Source organism: Diplotaxodon limnothrissa, linkage group LG16 (assembly GCF_057381915.1).
Source record: "Diplotaxodon limnothrissa isolate DT_005_m linkage group LG16, D_limnothrissa_male_GT1.1, whole genome shotgun sequence".
Classification (NCBI taxonomy): domain Eukaryota; kingdom Metazoa; phylum Chordata; class Actinopteri; order Cichliformes; family Cichlidae; genus Diplotaxodon; species Diplotaxodon limnothrissa.
Genome location: NC_140611.1, coordinates 10,047,883 through 10,069,604, shown reverse-complemented (window position 1 = coordinate 10,069,604; position 21,722 = coordinate 10,047,883). Strand labels below are relative to the sequence as shown.

Here is a 21,722-nt window from a genome sequence, read left to right as displayed (position 1 = left end):
TGTATTTTCTCTCTATTAATGGGAGTTTTTTATTTGGAAACGGCAGTGCTTAGTGGCCAGCTTATTTTTGGCAGGAAGAGAACCTGGGTGTATATGGACTTGATGGAATGTCTGAGCATTTATGAATTATCATCACAACAACAGTAACTACCAATGATACCATGGCAATGATTGAAAATAACTTTAACTATCTATTATTTATATTTATTTATATATCTAGCTATCTTGAAATAAGCTCAACTGTCCTGAATCCCTTCCTACATTTGAAATTGTACATTTGATTTAAATTCCCAACTCCCGGTACAGCCGAAAATCATGCTTTTGTTTTGAAGGGAATTCGACGGAAGTTGTTTGCTGTGTTTGGATGTTTAACTTGACTTTAGCTAGTTGGAGCGAGCCTATGCTTGACACACTTACCCACACCATACGCATACACAGTGTCGCGGCCTCTCCCCGAGCTTGTTCCGAGATTACGCCGCTTTCATCGGTTAGACAAACTAACGAATCGCCGGTGAAAGACTGACTCTCCCCCCGCCCTGCGCTGTGTGTGACGCTGGTTAGCTCCGGTACAAGCTGGGAATGTGTTTTATTTAACAATTACATGACGGCTTGTTCTCCGTACGGTTGCGGGGGGGGACGCTTGTTAGCAGGGCTGAGATTTTAGGCATTTTAAAGTTGCACCGTGGGTGCATACAGGCCACAACACCTCTAGCTAACTGAGTAACTTGATAAGGGACAGACAACATCTTGGGCGTCTGTGTTTGTTTCGGTGAAGCCGCGGAGGTCTCCAGCAGCAGCCATGGCAGGGACACGGACAGCTGCTCTGCTGGTCCTGGTGTGTTTACACTTCCATCGCTCCAGCTCTTTCAACCTGGATGTGGATAATCCCTACGTATATTCCGGACCCGAGGGGAGCTACTTCGGCTTTTCGGTGGACTTCTTTAAGCCTTCAAACAACCTACAGTAAGATTTGTAGCAGAGTAGATGGTTATGGTAATGATGGTGATGGAGAAGCGCCTGTTCAATGTAACCTTTGGTTTGCTTTACTTTACATTATATATGCTTCTGTTAAAGTACTTTACTAAAGTTTTACACTTGGACCCTTTTCTTTTTTAGTGACAAGTTCTGAGTTGTTAAATCTTAAAAACATATTACTATGACAACAAATTAGAAGACAGTCCATTAACAGCAGTCCATTAACTTTTAACTTTTACTTCAGTTCTTTATTAACCAAATTGTAAGGGCATAACTTTCAAGAAAAGGTTTTCTCTGTTCACAGCTACACCAGCTGTAACTTTATTTAAAACACAGACAAACAGGAACAGTGCCCAGAGGCCATGTAGGCTTGTTGCTCTAAACTCTCGTCTACTGAAGCAGTGGATATCCATGGTTATCCAGTTTTACTGAAGTGAAAGTAGTTCTCTCAAAAGAACACTACTGATCTAGTTGTTTTCAGACTCTTTTTGTTTAGTTAATTTACATCATTAACAGACTAAGTGCAGTCCCAAAATAGTGCCGATGCCCTCAGTCATAGAGGAGGTTTAACCTGAGGTGCATTTAAATTGTTTCCCATATTGTCAAGTGTCATAAAATTTCCTGAAAAACGTTTAAAAAAAATATTCCCTGGAGTGTGTGAGATATCCTAATAACAGTCTTATCATCTGCCTTGATGCTTCCTGGTCTTGTTTCTTGCTGTATCTTTAGAGTGTCTGCATGAAATGATAGCAAAAAGCTGCCTGTCATCCTCTCCCTGCACAGAGTTTCTGCAGCAGTTTTGTAGATGCACATTAACAAACTTGCACCGTGCTACTTTTTATGTATATTAAGAAAACAGGTTTTTCCCCAGACATCTTTAAAACATCATCCTATAACCCATACCCCAGTTGTTCATTTTTTTGTGTGTGTTAAATCAATTCTTGTGGATTTCATTCCTTGTTCAACTAAACATATATCAGTAGGTACCCAGGAAAATGTCACTTTATTGCAGATAACTCCCTCAGAGCAGAGCCCTGTTGACCTTGGTACAGGAACATACTCAGATTCTGTAACTTTGTGTTTTAACTTAGTATCTAAAACCACTATGCTGTGTAGAGAAACATCGATTGCCTGCCATTTCTCCATATTTGAAAAAATATCAGAGGAATGTTGCAGTCTCATGTGACAATAGACTGACAGAGCGGACAGACAGTTAGAGACTTTCATCTACACTAGCCTGAAAAACATTGAATCCTTTTAGTAACACTAATTAGATCAGCACTGAAATTCACTGCTCATATTACAGTTATTGCCATGGTCAGAGGGGATTTGTATAATATGATATCAGGACTGAAGCTGGCTGACCATGGCTTAATAATGTAAATATTTCCTCATACAGAACACAGTCACTGTGGAGACTCGTTTGGTTCTAGTTATTAAAAAGGAACTATACATCTTTTTTTCCTCACAGGGCCTAATGCATATCAAGCATTTTGGTTTACTGAACCCAGAAGTGACTGTGGTTAGATGATAGGGTGGAATGATAAGTTGTCGCTAGGAAACGTCATCTATAAACCATATGGGTTGAATGCACAGTTACAGATGCCTACTAACTAGTGCTAAATAACAGACAGACACTACAATTTCACTCACCAAAACTGAATCACAAACCTCTTAGATGCTCCGTACCACACCCATGTCGTCAACAGTTGTTTAAACATGGTGACTCCAGTTAGTGAAGCTGAAACCCAGCGGGTACCAATCAGCTACAGCTAAACATGTTGTCAGCATTCAGATGGATGAGTTATGAAAATAAATACAAATTCCCTCATACTAGAATTGTTATGAAGGTGGACACTCTCCACGGAGGCCAAAAACAGTTTTTACACCAGGCTGTAAACAGGCCTTGTAATGCATCTATGGGCACTGTCTCACATTTAGAGCTATATATTGTGTTAAATAAAAAAGGTGTTACAAACAATAAGCTACGCTAAGTTCAGGCTATCATTCAATTTTTATTAGCTAGTTTGAGGCAGCAGTAGTGGCTGGAAGCTAAAAAAAAAACCCCAGCGTAACAATGTGTGGCCTGCAGTAATTACACGTATTGAGAGATCACTTGAGTTGTAGCTGTTTTCCTGTTGTTGTTTTACTTTTATTCTACTGACTGTGGTTCCTGTCAGCTTTTAAAGCAACCACATCAATCAGTACAACCACCTCGGTCTCACTGAACCAGCAGCCTTTTAGCACGGCAGTGCTTAACGAATTAAAAGTATTCATTCGTTTTATAAGTGGTCAATACATTAGGTAGTGAAAACAGTTGAAAAGGAAAAATGTCCACTGAATGGCTCTTTATAAACAAATCCTGTTTCGCACTGCAGGGAAACCTTAATGCTTTGAACAAAGACCAACTGTTCACATGAAAACTGTTGGCTGTCTCTTGCAGCATCGCTACAAGCAGCCAAATTATGTTTTGTATTGCTGAGGAAATTTGTCATGTTACTGCAGCATCTACAGACGGGAGATGATCTGTGTTTCATATGTTTATTATATTAAGAACTAGTCAGTAGGGCATGTTCCAGGCAATGATACTTTTGGACAAACACTCACTGTTGCAGCACTGTGTAGACCTCTTTAAAGGGACACCAATACTACATATGAAGGTCATTGTACCAGTCTTGGTCAGTAGTACCGATAATATCATCTTGTGGTACTCTTGGTGTAGATTTGTAGTCCTGTGTGATTTATGCAGAGTAGAGACATCAACACTGGAAGAAATGAGCAGGTTGAAGATAAAAGCAGCATCCAGTGTTTTCTTTCTTTTCTTTTTAAATTTAGTTTGAACCGTATTAGAGACTAAAGTTCTGCTTTCACCACAGACTTCCTGGGGAGTATGAGTCTTTTGAGGAACTCCTCTACTTAAGATTTAACTGGATGAACCAGAGTTTAAAGTTCTGTGAGATGGTTAGATCCCCAGAAAGTCCTTGCTTTGGTGCTAGATAAAGTGTGTTTATTAGTTCACTGTTCTTCAGTAAATTGAACACACGGCTGAACTCTTGGCCTTTTTATGCATTAATGCATATCCTTATGCTAACAATATCAATCTCAGTGCTAAATATAAAAACCTGCCTGAAATGTGCTGTTGTTGGTATTACTTACACCACAAAGTTGGACAGTGATGACGCCCTGACTATGAGAAGATGGGGAAAATCCCACCACCTCATCACTGCGCCTCAGAACCTGAGCGATATTGAATTGAATTAAAAACAAAAACAAACAAACTGTATTTATTGGCTGTTATAAATATCATTGTGGGTATATCAACAAATAGCCAGAATTAACCAATATATTAACCCTGTCTATTTATCTATCAAGAAATATACATATTCGTATAGCTAATATGCACATTGCATATCCATATGCAAGTATTTGATGAGTTCTTACTCACAGACTTTCCTCATATCGAGTTCATTCACAGAAATTACTATGGCAGTAAAGCTCCCATACTTTGAAACACCAGCTGACTCATGTATGCACAGATTTTTAGACTGAGGTGGTAACAGATGACTGAAAGATTAAGCTTTGTTTCCTAAGCTGAATGAGACACAGTTTAGCCTCTCTTGGTCAGCTTAATTACTACATGAGAGCATTTGTGGCTTTTTCTGTATGAGTTGGTGGCTGTTTGTGTTACGGAATAACGTCCTCTCCTCTCCTCAGGTCAGACGTTCTGATTGGAGCTCCTCGAGCTAACATGTCTGCGGACAGCATTGTGGAGAGAGGAGCAGTGTACAGCTGCCCCTGGGGCGGATCCAGCGCCTGTCAGCAGCTGGTGTTTGACAACAAAGGTACCAGAAGACCCCTTAGTTTGGTTAAAACCTCTTCCCCATCACCTTAGGGTGGGTTTAACCTTCAGTATCTCTCCCTCCTTTAATGAAAACCACTTAGAATTTACATTTTAATTCCAGACCATGATAGATATCATGAACAGTTTTCAGTAAGCATATTACTGATTGAATACTGAGGGTTCAGCTCAGCCTGTTTCTGTTGTTTTCATGCTAAGACGCATTCAGGAATGTGCGTTGAAGCAGAATGTGTGTGGACTCGTCCATGTACTGTGAGTGACTGACAAACTGCTGCCTCCTTCTGTTTATCCATGTTGCAATCATCTCTCTCCAGCATTGATCATAATTTAGTAATTTACTGTTTCTCTTTGATTGTGAAAGGCCAGATGAGCAGAGCACTGTCTTCACTGTAAATATTTACACAGTGATAAACAGTTAGAATTTGGTAATGTTCTGTGATGTGGGTATTAATCCCTTTATTGTCTTCGTAGAATTTCAGTCATTTTTTTTCTGTGAGGCAGCAGCACCCACACGTTCCAGGAATCCTGGAAGCTTCACACAATAAAATGTCCTTTTCTTAGGTGCAAATGGTGATTATTTCCTTTATATGTGAATGAAATGATTATGAAGAACAGCAGAAGTTGTCAAGGAAATGTTTTTGGTCATGTCTGTTGTTTTTACCAGGGGAAGCCAAAGTTACTCACTTTCAGAGAATATGTGGCATTTTGGATCTATAAATGAGTAAATCTGTGTTTCACAGACTTTTCTGACTACCCCAAATGTGATCCAGAGCTTTAAATGTTCTCGAGTACTAATTAATCTGTGTTTTTGGCTAAAAACTGCTGTACACTGGTATCAAAAATAGCGGATAAACTGAAACTGACACTAGCTGGTGAACCATTGACCCACTCAAGAACCGTAATTTCTCTCAGGAGCTTAAAGAGAGTTCATATTGAGCTAAGATCTGTCAGGATTTTACTTTGTCATATTCTTTAGTTCATAAGCTAATAACAAAGCAAGTGTAGGGCCTCCCACTTTCTGTTCAGTACACTAATAGTCTTATTGTCAATGAATAAGAGCTAATGAAGCTAAATGGCTAAAATAATGAATTCTACCTGTTTCTACAGAAAATGTTTTGAAAATGCAGAGCTGATAATATGTTTGCTTTGAAATAAAACAATGCTTATGTCCTCTTATAGTTTTACTTAAAGGGGCTGTTCTTGCGCATGAAATGCTACCATTCTGCATGGTGATTGGTCAGTTAGAGGTTAGTGACAGAACAAACTCACTTCATGGATTCTTTTCTCCTTACTTTCAAGCGGAAACAAACATGTATAAAGAAGCAATTGATTTTTGTGGTCGAATGAAAATTCCTTAGAAAATTTTCAGCTGATTTCTCACATCATGCCAGAACTCAGAATGGCAAAGTGGGACTTGTTTCGGTGTCATTCTTGCGACTCATGGGATTGCATCTATTTTCATAAGCCCGTCTGTCAAAACCATAATAAAAATGTCTACAATAAAACCATTTCCTTCCCTTATGAAACCAGAGGTTCAGATGGGTGTTCTTGAGTATTTAAATGTAAAAAAGGGAACTGTGTGTTAACTTTTTGTCCAGCAGACGTTTATGTTGCTGTCAGCTTTGCATACATGAAGTGTACATTTTTAAAGTCTCCTCTCTAGACTTAAAGCCTATGTGACATTTGAAAGGTAAACAAAGAAAAGTTTTATAAGAAATCGTATCCGTTTTTGTTTTGTTTTTCCCTCCAGCCATGTTGGTGCCTGATGTTTTGCAAAAGTTGTACCATCTCCAAGCTTCTTCTTGGGAGATGATGTGCTCAGATGTGAACACACCTTCTTACTGCCTGACACATTTCATTTAATTTAATCATTTGACTTCTGCCTGCTGTTCTGTCTGGATGTCCTCCTTAATGATTCAGACTGGGAGGTGGTCAGTTGGCTGTAAGAACCTATAAGTGTGTTGTTGTTAAAAGTATTACATTCAGATGTCTTGTTACTTTTGACAACTTAAGAAGGACAAGCTGTGGTGTGTTCACCACTGACTTTAAAGCAGGAAGAATCACACCTCTGAATGCTGCGACACCCAGCACAACACTAGTGGTTTAAATTGCTTTAAATGTAAACTGGGTGTGTAGCTGGTTTATCGCTGGTGTTACCAAGGTCTCTTTGAGTGTCAACAGTATTGTGTCATATAAAGATTTGAAAGATGTCTATAAGTCTTTCAAAACAGAACTTATCCTCTGGTGAAACAGTGCAGTCACAGTGTTTCCAAATCACTGGTGACTGCACGCATTGACAGACATGATTTATAGTTTTCATAACGGGGCTGGGTAACTGTGGCTATATGATTAACTTTTCCTGCTAGCTTTCATTTTTTAAGAGTAGGTGTTAAATGAGTGACTGTCATCTTTTAGAGTGTAGGTTTAATGTCTTCTACACACTGGAGTGAAATACAAAAACACACCTAAAGATCCAAGGGAGAAAAATGGCAGGCACAGGAGAGCAAAGACAAGCCAGGTGTTGATGTTAGCTGAACAGTATGCTTGGGGCAATTGAGTTCATGTAGCAACCAAATCAAATCACTTTTATTGTCACATCACATGTGCAGGTACATTGGTACAGCACATGTGAGTGAAATTCTTGTGTGCGAGCTTCACAAGCAACAGAGTTGTGCAAAATACAATAACATAAACAGGCAAAATATACGAATGGCTAAATCTGAAACTAATAAATATATGTACAATATATATATAATAGTATATGCTGACACTGACACATGCTCTAATAATGATGGCAAAGCACTGACTGACCAAAGCGATGAATAAACTTCTTTTTGGGTGCTTTGTGTTTTAAGCTATGTTTTTATGCACATTCTTAATTTGAGTTTAAGATATACCTAAGCTGAAATGTACAAGTCTTTTAAAGTCTAAAAAAACCACCCCTCTTAATCTATAAAAGCAAAGTGTGACAAAGTGCAGTGGAAAGAAATGATGACGTATATGAAGCATGTGACCTCAAGTTCCACTGAAGCTCTAGCTCCACTAAAGATGTGCAAAAACATCACATGAAAAAACAGAAACGTCATATTTCCGTTGTCTTTTCTACATTTTTATCTGGCACTCTTTCAGTTATCTCTTTTTCTGCTGTGGTGTTGGGGTAACCAACCAGCTACCTTTGGGTTTTTTTTGACATAGTCGTTAAGATTGACATAGCAATAGTGAATTAAATTGGTGGGATGGGAGATTTGCATTTGGTAACTAAGGAAATTAATTTGTTTTTCTATGCTTACATTTGCCAAGAAATCTCCAGTATACATACCTAACATATTTTACCCTAAACTGGAACCACACTTTCTGCCAGTTCCATTAAAAGAGGACATGGAAGACAAAGCGGAATGAAGGAAGTATAAATAGCCGGAGACAGGGCAGTATGTGTTTCTTTGAGCGAGGCTGTGTAGTTGAGCTTGGTTGGTATTCTGTGGGAGACCTCAGCCATGAAAATAGGAAGTTAAAAAACAAACAAACCACACAACACTCCAAAACAGTGACGTCCCGCCCCCTCCAGCATGGCGTCAATATTGCCCGTGCACAAGCTCTTTGCAGACAAAGAATACATGCAGTATCGTGTTAAAGCAGAGTTCATGTTGCTTTCACCATTTAAACCAACAGCGAATATTCTCCCTCCTCCTTTGAAAAATCTGACACTGATGTTTGACACACTTTGAGTGGCACATGAATAAAAACTGAAATCTTCACTGCCACAGTTAATGAAACTGCTTTCATTTTCCAGTAAAATAATGTTAGACATTCAAAGTTAGAACCTACAATTTAGCTCTCTAAATTTCTTTTAAAAGCCACAAATGCCAAGGATTACATTTTGTGTTGATCAACAGAATTGCTTTTGCTGCTTTTATTTTGCATTCATAAAACTAATATAGAATAGTGCAGGATTTAGTTGGAAACCTGCAGACTTAAATACCTTCAGCCTTATTATAATTTGGCTTTTTGGCAGAAGTATTCAGTGCTATGTACTGTACGTATATCTGTCTTTAATCAACTGATTTTGGCCTGTAGCTCTACAGCACTGGAATACCTGCTGAACAGTTGGCTTCATGCAGCCTGCTGTTCCAGGCCTCTTATGTCCATAAAAGGTAAATTTGTCTTACATAGCCTCAGTAAGTCTTGTAAAGCAGGCGCCTAGTGCAGGATGTTTACTTTTCAACTTGTTCAACTTCATCTCCTGATGTTACAGTCTAATTGATCAGCAAATTCCTTCCCATCTGCCTTAGAACAGGACACGGTCAGCACTGAGAGCCTGCAGGCTCGGACAGAAACCAAACATGTTCGGTGACACTCTTCTCTTTTGGTCGTAATGTAGTTAGTCAGTGGCCTAGTTATAATGCTGTGTGTGCACACACGTGTGAGTGTGTGTGCGCCCATGTGTGTGCTTTTCCCCACAATAGAGGCCTTTGTTGATGACCTGAGTAATTACTGGCCAAAAGCTTTACTGGACCAGAGAACAGAATTAACTGGAATTTGACTGTGTGTGTGTGATTGTGTGTGTCTGTCTCACAGTGACCCAGACTCAGCATTAATCTGTCCTGACTCTGGTTTTTTTCTTTTTTTGGGTTGTTTTATACTGTCTTCAAGAATATTGTGTACAGCAAATATATAACAGTTTTTATATATTTGCTTTTATGTGCAGCACATAAAATTAGGTCAGAGGTCATAGTAATGCTATTAATAATGCTCGATAGAGCTACTAAAAATGACAATAGGTTTTCAGAATGACAGGAACATGTCATCATAGGATGCTTTATGTGTATAATTGATTCATTTTATTACAACATATGATGTTATGTACAGTAACTGGTTATAATCTAAACTATTTACTGAACAATGAAATGAATGCTGCTCACACTTTATCCATGTAAATAAAAAGAAAATGTACTGAAAATGATCCCAGGTACAGTACAATGTGTTTCAACAGGATAAACTTTGCGGTTGTTTTTACTGCACTACAAACTTTTTAAAAGTACGAAGCACAAAACTTTTTAAAAAGAACAAAGAAAAAAAATGTGTAGAAAATACAAAACTTCCCCTAAAAGTGAGCTGAGAGCGAGTAAGTGAGCTGCCTTGGTGGAGGTTTGTTGTTCTCACCACGTGAATGTCGATAATAACAAATTTTTTGGTTAGCAAACAACAAACAGTGTCTGAGTTTGTTCCTTTTCAGATGGTAACTAGCTGGCAGGAAACAGTTGGCATCATGGCTCCTTGATTCACCACCATAATTACAGATTAGGTAAGACTGATGCAAGTTATTGCCAAACTGGGAAACTAATCCTTTTGTACTTCATCCCTCGTGTCCACTAGAGCACTCTTTTATCAACCAAACAGCTCTGAGAGTCAAAGAATTTGAATTTAGCTGGAACTGCCGAGGCTGGAGTTTCCCATCCTGGTGGGAAAATCCCAAACTGTCCGTGTGTAATATCTGCCCAGGCTTAAATATTTATCTGCTTATTGCTTGTAAATATTTATCTGATTTCTATGGGAGTCGTCCTTTTGTTTCACTAATTCGGAGCTCAGTCTGTTATTATGTTTTTGTTGTTTTGTTGTTTGTTTTTTCACTCCAGCTGGGAGCAGTCAAATGCCAGCTGTTGTCTCCTGACAGCATTCCTATTATACACTAGTGATGGGATTTCCGGCTCTTTTTAGAGATCCGGCTCTTTCGGTTCGGCTCACTAAAAAGAGCCGGCTCTTTCGGCTCCGAACCGGCTCTTCAGGTTGTTTTGTTGCTTTAATTAATTTATTATTAACAATAATATAAAATTATGCACAAAAGGAATTACTAACATAAAAACAAGTGGTTTTATTTATATATGTTTATATATAAATATATGCGGTGGCCCCTAGAGACAAAACACGTACAAACTCCAAAACACATTTCTAGCATGAACTGAACTTCCAAAGCAGAGCTACTAGATCACTTAAATTACACAATTGAAAGCATGTGTGTATTGTTTGTGTATTTATACACAGGCACTCATATATATATTCAAATAATTTAAAAAAAAGTTCATTTACCTGTTATTACCACACACCAAATCCGGTCGTTGGTACTTGCTGGCTTGTGTAGCCACAAGATAACAAAGGCTCAACACTGCGCCCAGCATCCTGGAGCACTTCTGTTGTCTTTTGTACGTGTTTTGAGTTTTTATATGCTTCTGAGTTTTTATGTGCTTCGGAGTTTGTACGTGTTTTTACGTGTTTTGGAGTTTTTACGTGTTTTGGAGTTTGTACGTGTTTTTACGTGTTTTGGAGTTTGTACATGCTTCAGAGTTCGTACGTGATTTGAAGTTTGTATGTGCTTTGTCTCTAGGGGCCACCGTAAATATACTTTTATTTATTCACTCCACATAAAATGTAATAAATAAATCATATAATACAAAAATCAACTATTCACATTTCAAGTTTTAACTATTTAAATTTTCAGCTTTTTCCTTTCACAAATTTAAAGTGAAAAGAACACAAAACACTGCAAACCACAACACAATTAAATATAAATTATAATATGAAAACTAAAAGAACATGCATATTCTCTGTCATATGGACCTGCATGAATAAACTTTCTCAATCCTTTATCATCTGCAACTGAAAATAGTTGTGGATGATTACTATACCTTTCTAATGTTGTTGTCCCTGCCTCTCTTTCTCTCTCTCTGGCTCTGTTCCTGTGCTACTGAGTGTAACTACCGCCCCTCCCCCCTCTGCCCAGCGTAAAGCACAAGGCTCGCGTGCAGAGTGAAGCGGGAAAAAAGTGCGAGAGAGAGGCTGAGAGAAAGAAAAAAAAAAAAAAAAAACCCCCACGTGACGGCTCGCGATAAGGAGCCGGCTCGCGTCGTTCACGTCAAAGAGCCGGCTCTAAGAGCCATTTCGTTCGCGAACGACCCATCACTATTATACACACAGTATCAGTCAGTGAAACCTGTGGAATCACAGGCATGTGGATTTGTGTGTTATAGTCCTCAGAGTAACTGCTATTTACATTGTATATGTACAAAGCTATTATCTACGGTGGCCCCTAGAGACAAAGCACGTACAAACTCCAAAACACTTGCAAACTCCAAAACACTTGCAAATTCCAAAACACATGCAAACTCCAAAACACTTGCAAACTCCAAAACACGTACAAACTCCAAAACACTTGCAAAATCCAAAACACTTGCAAACTAAAAAACACATGCAAACTCCAAAACACTTGCAAAATCCAAAACACTTGCAAACTAAAAAACACATGCAAATTCCAAAACACGTACAAATTCCAAAACACTTGCAAAATCCAAAACACTTGCAAACTAAAAAACACATGCAAATTCCAAAACACGTACAAATTCCAAAACACTTGCAAAATCCAAAACACGTACAAATTCCAAAACACTTGCAAAATCCAAAACACTTGCAAACTAAAAAACACATGCAAATTCCAAAACACGTACAAATTCCAAAACACTTGCAAAATCCAAAACACGTACAAATTCCAAAACACTTGCAAAATCCAAAACACGTACAAATTCCAAAACACTTGCAAATTCCAAAACACTTGCAAACTAAAAAACACATGCAAATTCCAAAACACGTACAAATTCCAAAACACTTGCAAAATCCAAAACACGTACAAAACACAACGGAAGTGCTCCAGGACGCTAGGGGCAGTGTTGAGCTTTTGTTACCTAGTAACTACACAAGCCAGGAAGTACCAATGACCGGATTTGGGGTTTGCAGCCTTAAAGGCCGCATTTTAAGGCCGATTACGTCACAGTAAATGATGAGCGTTCTCTCTCTAGCTGGTATAAAGAAGGCTTTCCCAATTCAAAGGCTGCTCGAAATGCGGCCCTCAAATGCGTCCATAATTTCCCTGAATTTTAAGGATGGGTCGGTGTAGCCTTCATGGCCCAACATATCCCAGACTTCATAGTGCGGTGGTGGTGTGGATAATTTTGCCGAAAAAAAACGGTGGAAGCGGAGCGGAGGAAGTGTAAACTTTCAGAAGTAAGTACTGAATATTATGTCACTTATTTATGCGCAAATATTTTTTTAATGAAGAACATTAAACCATTATTGTTGGCCACATGTCGGGAAAGTTATGTGACATTAGTCATGTCTGTACTTTCAGAATTAACTTGGTTTTAAAGCCTTTACTTTAAAAATATATATATAGTCGACCTTAATCTTACAGAGATTGTGATGATTTTGTGGATAATTAAAGTCAGTCATATATCCACAAACACAACAAGCTGAAAGTCAGTGATGCTGCTCGGTTTGCAGTCCTGAATATCACAGCACAAGGAAGATTCACTGCACTGTTAATGTTAGCTATGTTATATTGCTGCCTCTGTTCGGTGGTGTCGAGCCAAACGGACTTTAACGTGTGTTTGAACGAGCTGACGGTTCACTCGTTAAGCTGAAAGAAAGATGCTTTAATCACAGGAGTCACACATGTGTGTCCACTGTACCATCTGGGAACTCCTCTTGTTTCGTAATAACACAAACACTAAATCCTCCTTCTTTTGTGCTGTTTTGTAGCAGTGTATACACCTGAGACTGTCACCTGTCTGTCTGTCCTGCACGCTCTCTGTTTCTTTCTCTCTGATTGTGTAATAAAAATATGAACATGTGTTTATAAGTCACACTTGTGTTTGAATCCTGCAGCTTATCACACATTTGATTTCCATGTGTGACAACTGCAAGTGTCCAGAGTGAGGACAGACTGAGGGACCCACTGCTGCACATCATCTGTGAGGCTTTGCACCCCTGATGATCCACCAGGACAAACTCAACAGCGTGTGAGGAAGAGGAGGAGGAAGAGCCAGCAGCAGCTGACAGATGGAGAGAATAGACAGACTGTTCCCTGTTTGTGAAGGACTGCTAGAAAAGTTTAAAATAACTAATTGTCTGTCCTGAATCAGTCTTATTAGGTAATGTTCAAATAATTTTATCATTCCAGTGTTTTCAGTGTGGGAGAAAGTACTCAGGGCCTTCAAGTTACGCACTATGAAAGGCAGCAACAAGTGTAATATTCATAAACCTAAAGTATGTATCAGCAGCAGAATGGAGCTAAAAATAAATGTTTGTTTCAGTTCTATGAAGCTTTGAGTATTTTGGATTAGTAGCACTGCTGTGTTTGTTGCATCATATTGCTGTAATTGTTTATATGCTTTATATATTCTGAGGTAAGTTGATCTATAGTGTTACATCATATTCTGTAAGGATGTTATGTGTTTGTAGACTTTCTGCCCAGTTTGACCCATTTAGCAGACGTCAGCCTGTTTATGTCATGGCCCTGGGCCATGTGGGCCCAGTATTCTTAGTTCCTTGTATTTTTGTATTTCGTTCCTTATTTAGGCCATGTTTTCTGAGTTGCCCTGTTGTGTTGTTCCCTAAGTGTTTTCCCTTCATGGCTTTTACCCCCTGTGTGCCCCTCTGTGTATCTGTGAGCCCTCGTCTCCCTTTGTGGTTGTTTCATGTTTCCCCAGCCCGTTATGTCTGTGTTTTCCCCGTGCTCTCTCTCCTCCTGTCTGAACCTCTGTGCCTGTACATGTCATGTTCAGTTCACCCCGCCCTGTCTCGTTATGATTATCAGTATCACCTGTGTTCCCCGTGTGTGCCCACTTTCCTCGTTTACCCTCTGTGTACTTCTGTCTGAGTCTCCCTCTGTTCAGCGTCGCGTTCTCCCTCATGTTGTGTGTGTTCCTCCCTGTGTTTCTTGGCGAGCTTTGTATTTAGTTTTCCCAGTTTAGTTTTGTATTTCCTACGTTCTGCCGTGCCAGCATTAAAGCTGTGTTCTTTAAGTTTATCCCCGTGTCTGTGAGTCTGCATCTTGGGTCCTTCTCCTGCCTGCCACACAACGAACCATGACAGAAGAACGCGACCACGATATGGACCCAGCGACTCCTGGCAGAGACGTAATACAAGCGGTGGAGTCGTTATGCTACCAGTGGAGCCGAAGCTCTAGTGAGGAGGAGAGGGAGGAGTTACTTTCCTCGTTGGGGACAAGCGTCACGGTTTTTCCCTGGTTATGGGAGGCGCTACCCCCTCTGATCTCGGACTTCCTCCGCACCATCCTCCCAGCCTGCCCTCGGCAGCATCAGCGGTCCGGTGTGCGGACTGCGTCACCACAGCCCCGTGGCCGCGCAGCCTCCCCTCTGCCTGCTGTGAGCATACAAGTCGGCACGCTGAGGTTCGCCACGGCACCACACTCCTCTACGCTGGCGCCGTCCCTCTACTCGCCGGCTTCCACTTCGCTGTCGCAGCTCAGTCGTTCACCCTCACCGCCTCGACCGACCTACCCGTCCTCCGCTTCCTATCTGGCACGGATGTGGTCAGAAGACGAGGAGCCGGTCGCCACAGAAATCGAAGTTTCATCCACGACCACCTCAAAGAGGAAGCGGCGTTCGCGTCGCCGTCGCCCCGCGCTACGGCATGTTTCGCCCTCCAACGAGCCACACGAGGATGTGGGGGAGGTCATGGATTTCGACCTGGAGGAGCGGCAGCGTGCAGCATGCGATCAACTGGATGAAGAGCTCCGGTGGAAGCCGTGGCTAGCTCCTGACTATGAGGAGATCTTCCGGGGAACCCGCCTGGCTCTCGGGGGTCCCCTGAGCTTCCAGGAACTCTCATCTACCGCTCCATCAGCACCCAGTTCACCAGCCTCTGCGACGCCGCCCGGCGCGCATGAAGCGCCGTTGTCTGGTTCATCGGGAGCTGCAGTCAAGAAGGAACGGCGTTCACGCCGCCGTCGCACCACCCCACAGCCGGGCATTCGGACTCCTAATTCACCTGCTGTGGTGAGTGAGGACTCTGTGTCTTTTCCAGACATTATGACTGTTCATTCAGGAGCTGTGTCTTGTGTGGCGGAGGTCAAAGCGAGCTGCTTATCGCCTGCGCAGCCACCCTCAGTTCAGTTAGCACCCTCGCAGCCACCCTCAGTTCAGTTAGCTCCCTCGCAGCCACCCTCAGTTCAGTTAGCTCCCTCGCAGCCACCCTCAGTTCAGTTAGCTCCCTCGCAGCCACCCTCAGTTCAGTTAGCTCCCTCGCAGCCCTTCACAGCTCAGTCGGCTACCCTCCTGGAAGCCCCCGCTGCCTGGTATTTTCAGCATCGGCATCTTTTCCCGTCAAGATTTATCGCTAAATCATTCGATCCTCCCTTAAGAGAGAGACTGCATCCTCGCTGCCTTCACCCCAGTACACCAGTGTCACCTGGGTCTCCAGTGTCACCCCCAGTTCAGTCTCCAGTAGCTCCAGTGTCACCCCCGGTTCAGTCTCCAGTAGCTCCAGTGTCACCCCCGGTGCAGTCTCCAGTAGCTCCAGTGTCACCCCCGGTGCAGTCTCCAGTAGCTCCAGTGTCACCCCCGGTGCAGTCTCCAGCAGCTCCAGTGTCACCCCCGGTTCAGTCTCCAGTAGCTCCAGTGTCACCCCCGGTTCAGTCTCCAGTAGCTCCAGTGTCACCCCCGGTTCAGTCCCCAGTAGCTCCAGTGTCACCCCCAGTTCAGTCCCCAGTAGCTCCAGTGCCGCCTGTAGCGCAGGCCCCAGTAGCTCCAGTGCCGCCTGTAGCGCAGGCCCCAGTAGCTCCAGTGCCGCCTGTAGCGCAGGCCCCAGTAGCTCCAGTGCCGCCTGTAGCGCAGGCCCCAGTAGCTCCAGTGCCGCCTGTAGCGCAGGCCCCAGTAGCTCCAGTGCCGCCTGTAGCGCAGGCCCCAGTAGCTCCAGTGCCGCCTGTAGCGCAGGCCCCAGTAGCTCCAGTGCCGCCTGTAGCGCAGGTCCCAGTAGCTCCAGTGCCGCCTGTAGCGCAGGTCCCAGTAGCTCCAGTGCCGCCTGTAGCGCAGGCCCCAGTAGCTCCAGTGCCGCCTGTAGCGCAGGTCCCAGTAGCTCCAGTGCCGCCTGTAGCGCAGGTCCCAGTAGCTCCAGTGCCGCCTGTAGCGCAGGCCCCAGTAGCTCCTGTAGCCCAGTCCCCGATAGCAGTACGGTCCGCTGGTCAGCTTAACATCCAGCCAGGGGTCTCAAATCTCTCTGGCTCTGCATCAGCTCCTGCTGGGAGCTCGGATGAGCTCATCCAGGACTCCGCGGCTCCCACGCCGCCATCTACCTCGTCAGCTGGAGGGTCCGAGGGGCCCGTTCAGCCACCTGTCTCCGCTGGAGGGTCCGAGGGGCCCGTTCAGCAACCTTCCTCGTCAGCTGGGGGTTCAGGAGAACCGCACCAGCCTCATGCCGCGTCAGCTGGAGGGTCCGAGGGGCCCGTTCAGCCTCCTGTCTCCGCTGGAGGGTCCGAGGGGCCCGTTCAGCCTCCTGTCTCCGCTGGAGGGTCCGAGGGGCCCGTTCAGCCTCATGCCTCGTCAGCTGGAGGGTCCGAGGGGCCCGTTCAGCCTCCTGTCTCCGCTGGAGGGTCCGAGGGGCCTGTCCAGCCTCATGCCTCGTCAGCTGGAGGGTCCGAGGGGCCCGTCCAGCCTCATGCCTCGTCAGCTGGAGGGTCCGAGGGGCCCGTCCAGCCTCATGCCTCGTCAGCTGGAGGGTCCGAGGGGCCCGTTCAGCCTCCTGTCTCCGCTGGAGGGTCCGAGGGGCCCGCTCAGCCTCACGCCGCATCAGCTGGAGGGCCCGAGGAGCCTGTCCAGCCGCCACCTGCGACCGCCTCGTCGTCGCCTGGTCCGGCTGCATCTGCCTGTGCTTCTGCTACGCCTGGGCCAGCCTCTGCCTGTGCTTCTGCTACGCCTGGCCCAGCCTCAGAGTCTTCGTCCTCGTCTGGCCCAGCCTCAGAGTCTTCGTCCTCGTCTGGCCCAGCCTCAGAGTCTTCGTCCTCGTCTGGCCCAGCCTCAGAGTCTTCGTCCTCGTCTGGTCGAGCTCCAGCCTGTGCGTCATCGCCTTCAACGTCGCCCGGTCCGGCCCCGTCATCGCCTTCAACGTCGCCCGGTCCGGCCCCGTCATCGCCTTCAACGTCGCCCGGTCCGGCGTCGGCCTCTGCTTCTGCTCCGCCTAGTCCGGCCTCGGCCTCTGCTTCGCCCAGTCCGGCCTCAGCTCCTGCTTCGCCGTCGCCTGGTCCAGCCTCAGCCTCTGCAGCAATGCCTGGTCCGGCCCCCGCATCGCCACCATCAGGTCCTGCCTCGTCTGGTCCTGCCTCGACTGGTCCTGTGCCCACCGGGCCTCGGCCAGTGCGCCTGACACTGGAGAGCCGCCGCTGCCTTCCGCACGGCCGGCCTCCGGACCAGCTCTGTCACCTGTGCCACCCGCCTGGTCGGCCCCCCGACCGTGTGACCCGTGAACTCTTGTGCCTGTGGGCTCTGGGTCGGCCCCCTGAACTTTATTTGGACTATGGTCATGTGCTCCTATGTTTTCTGTTGTTTGTTTTTGTTTCCCGTTCTGGTCCCTCCGTCCTGGTCCCCCGCCTCCCGCCCTGGGTGGGTTGTTTTCTGTTTTTGTTTTGTTTTTCGGGTTTGGGCTGTCGGGAGCCAGCCCTTTAGGGGGGGGTGATGTCATGGCCCTGGGCCATGTGGGCCCAGTATTCTTAGTTCCTTGTATTTTTGTATTTCGTTCCTTATTTAGGCCATGTTTTCTGAGTTGCCCTGTTGTGTTGTTCCCTAAGTGTTTTCCCTTCATGGCTTTTACCCCCTGTGTGCCCCTCTGTGTATCTGTGAGCCCTCGTCTCCCTTTGTGGTTGTTTCATGTTTCCCCAGCCCGTTATGTCTGTGTTTTCCCCGTGCTCTCTCTCCTCCTGTCTGAACCTCTGTGCCTGTACATGTCATGTTCAGTTCACCCCGCCCTGTCTCGTTATGATTATCAGTATCACCTGTGTTCCCCGTGTGTGCCCACTTTCCTCGTTTACCCTCTGTGTACTTCTGTCTGAGTCTCCCTCTGTTCAGCGTCGCGTTCTCCCTCATGTTGTGTGTGTTCCTCCCTGTGTTTCTTGGCGAGCTTTGTATTTAGTTTTCCCAGTTTAGTTTTGTATTTCCTACGTTCTGCCGTGCCAGCATTAAAGCTGTGTTCTTTAAGTTTATCCCCGTGTCTGTGAGTCTGCATCTTGGGTCCTTCTCCTGCCTGCCACACAACGAACCATGACAGTTTAAGGCTCTGATATCTATTCTGTATGACTTAAAGCAGTTATGACATGGTCTGATTTTCTCACCCAATAAAGGAATATTTCATATATCAGTCTACTCTTCATTTTATCAGAAACAGTTATCACAGCTTGTACATTTTCTTTTAATAAATATATGTAAGCAATGAGCCAAATTTAGTAATGCCAACATACTGAAGGAACAACATTTATCTCTTATATATGATACACCTATATATGCACTGTCAAAGATACTTGTCTTTGAGTGAAGATTTAAGGTGATAAGACATATAAATAACTGCAACTTGAATCTGTACTGAAGCTCAGTATTTGACACAGAGTTCATGTTCACTGCTGTAATAGCTAATAATGATTAATATAATAACTAGAATATTGGCCATATTATATTTACATTACCAAAGTGATATGACTTTAGTCTCATGAACAACATCAGCTAATTCTTATTTACTAATTAATCTTGAAATGACTGTTCAGTACAGAAATGAAGCCCAAAAATCATGTTTTACTGTCCTGTGGTCTCAGCCTCAGATACTTATCAAATCACACAAAGCTCATGTAGAAACAAACAAACAAATGAACAAAATATGTTCTCCCTCATTTCTGTCAAACCAAGTTGTATGACACGTTTCCAGCGGTTAGTATCACGGTTGCTAGGCAACCTGGGAAGCGCGACGGAGACTAGACCGTCCCATACAGACAAACTTGCCGTTTATTTTGCAAATCGAGCTCAACACTGCCCCTAGCGTCCTGGAGCACTTCCGTTGTGTTTTGGAATTTGCATGTGTTTTTGAGTTTGCAAGTGTTTTGGAATTTGTACGTGTTTTGGATTTTGCAAGTGTTTTGGAGTTTGTACGTGCTTTGGAGTTTGTACGTGTTTTGGAATTTTCATGTGTTTTTTAGTTTGCAAGTGTTTTGGATTTTGTACGTGTTTTGGAATTTGCATGTGTTTTTTAGTTTGCAAGTGTTTTGGGTTTTGTAAGTGTTTTGGAGTTTGTACGTGTTTTGGGTTTTGCAAGTGTTTTGGATTTTGCAAGTGTTTTGGAGTTTGCATGTGTTCTTTAGTTTGCAAGTGTTTTGGAGTTTGCATGTGTTTTGGAATTTGCATGTGTTTTGGAGTTTGTACGTGCTTTGTCTCTAGGGGCCACCGTAATTATCACTGTAAGTAACATTTTTTCATAATTCACATTTAAAACAGAGCTTTTAGTGACCCAAGTGCTGTACAAAGTATGTATGGCTACAGTATGTACACACACAAGAATGTCATTAAATGAAAAAGTAAAAAGTGGGCACAAAATACACAATTTAAGATGTTTGAAGCACCTCCATTGGGTTGTTTTGTTGAATGTTTTTCAATAATTTATTAAAAATTGGTTATTCTGTGAAGATATAGTCAGATAATTTTGAGATTTTCAAGAACTTTGTTAAAGAGCAGTCGAAAAAGGCATGAAATGCTGCGATGGCACATACTGTCAGTGGTGTATAAGACTGTCATCAGTGTGCAAATGCCACTGTAAGGAAAAATGACGTATACTTTCTATTACATGGCATTACATAATTCCAGATGTTGTAGTTCAAATCCTGTTGCTTGTATAAATAAACAGCAACTGTCCATATGCAGTACTGTGCGAAAGAAGGTCAGGATATCTGGACTCAAGAGCAGAAGTGCTGTTTGGTCTCTCAGTCATAGTGAGACCCACTTCTCATCAGCATTGGTGATTCTCTGTAGCTCGGTTGGTCATTTTGAAACAAAAACACTTGTGTGTTTGCTAAAGTGTGAGGTCTGTAATGAAATGTCTGATGCAGAATGTGAGTGGTCATAATGGGAATCATACAGCGGTCCACAGGTCCATGAAAAGATGACCTTCATAGGGAGACTGGGGAAATTTTGTAGCCTTTTAAAACATGCGTCATAGCACGTGGGATGTGCTTATGTGTAATGGAGAGGGTGGCTACGCCAGTCTTGAATTAAATAAAAAACAAAAACAGAAGGACCATTAAATTTCAGTGTGGTGTTCATCATTCAGTGCTTATTAGGAAAAACTGTGCTTAAGATGGTAATTAATGGTGTATGTTTGCAGTTGTAGTCATGCTGCGATCTGTCTGATTGTCTCCTGTTTTTCTTCCTGAAATACTCATCCTGTCTGTCCTTCTTTTAGGACACTGGAGATTTTCACAGCACTGCAGTCATTTATAGCCACAGCTGTGTATGTGTCATAAGTCTATCAGAATTCTAAGTTTATCCATGTTTGAATGGTGCGTGTTGGCAGGAAAAAAAAACCATATGCTGCCCAAACGTTATTAAACATAGGTCAGAGCTTTCCCGTTGGAAAACTGCTGCACTAAACTTTTAACAAAGACTGTCCCATGTCACATTATAATTTACCAATCAGGAATCTTCCCTGATTAAGATGGAGTCCCGACAGTCGACCATTTATTTCATGTAGTTATTGTTCATTTGAAAAACCTGGACAGTTTTGTGCTGCTGCAGATTTTAAAAGGGGAAAACGGACATCTTGAGTATTAGTCCAAAATTTGTATTTGTGTGTTTAAAGATATTTTTCTGCTGCTTTATTTTGTGGCCGTTTCTTTTTTTACCATTGTTGTTCTCTAATTTAAATTGTTTAACAATGATCTTTTTCTTTTTGCAGACGAAAGGACGCGTGATGGGGCTAAGATGGAGTTTAAATCCAAACAATGGTTTGGAGCGTCAGTGCGATCTGATGGAGAACACATTCTGGTAAGAAACACGGCACGTAAAATGTCTGAGGA

General features: G+C 43.3%; 1 protein-coding gene across 1 annotated transcript in view; it reads left to right on the top strand.

The window, feature by feature from the left end:
- Window positions 1–402: 402 nt before the first annotated feature.
- The window catches only part of itgav (integrin, alpha V), a 51,134-nt gene continuing 29,814 nt past the window's right edge, over window positions 403–21,722 (top strand). The window contains exons 1-3 of the mRNA XM_085374967.1: window positions 403–963; window positions 4,690–4,817; window positions 21,602–21,690. Coding sequence (XP_085231093.1) covers window positions 800–963; window positions 4,690–4,817; window positions 21,602–21,690 — 381 coding nt within the window. The 5' untranslated portion in view covers window positions 403–799. The remainder of the gene's footprint in view (window positions 964–4,689; window positions 4,818–21,601; window positions 21,691–21,722) is intronic.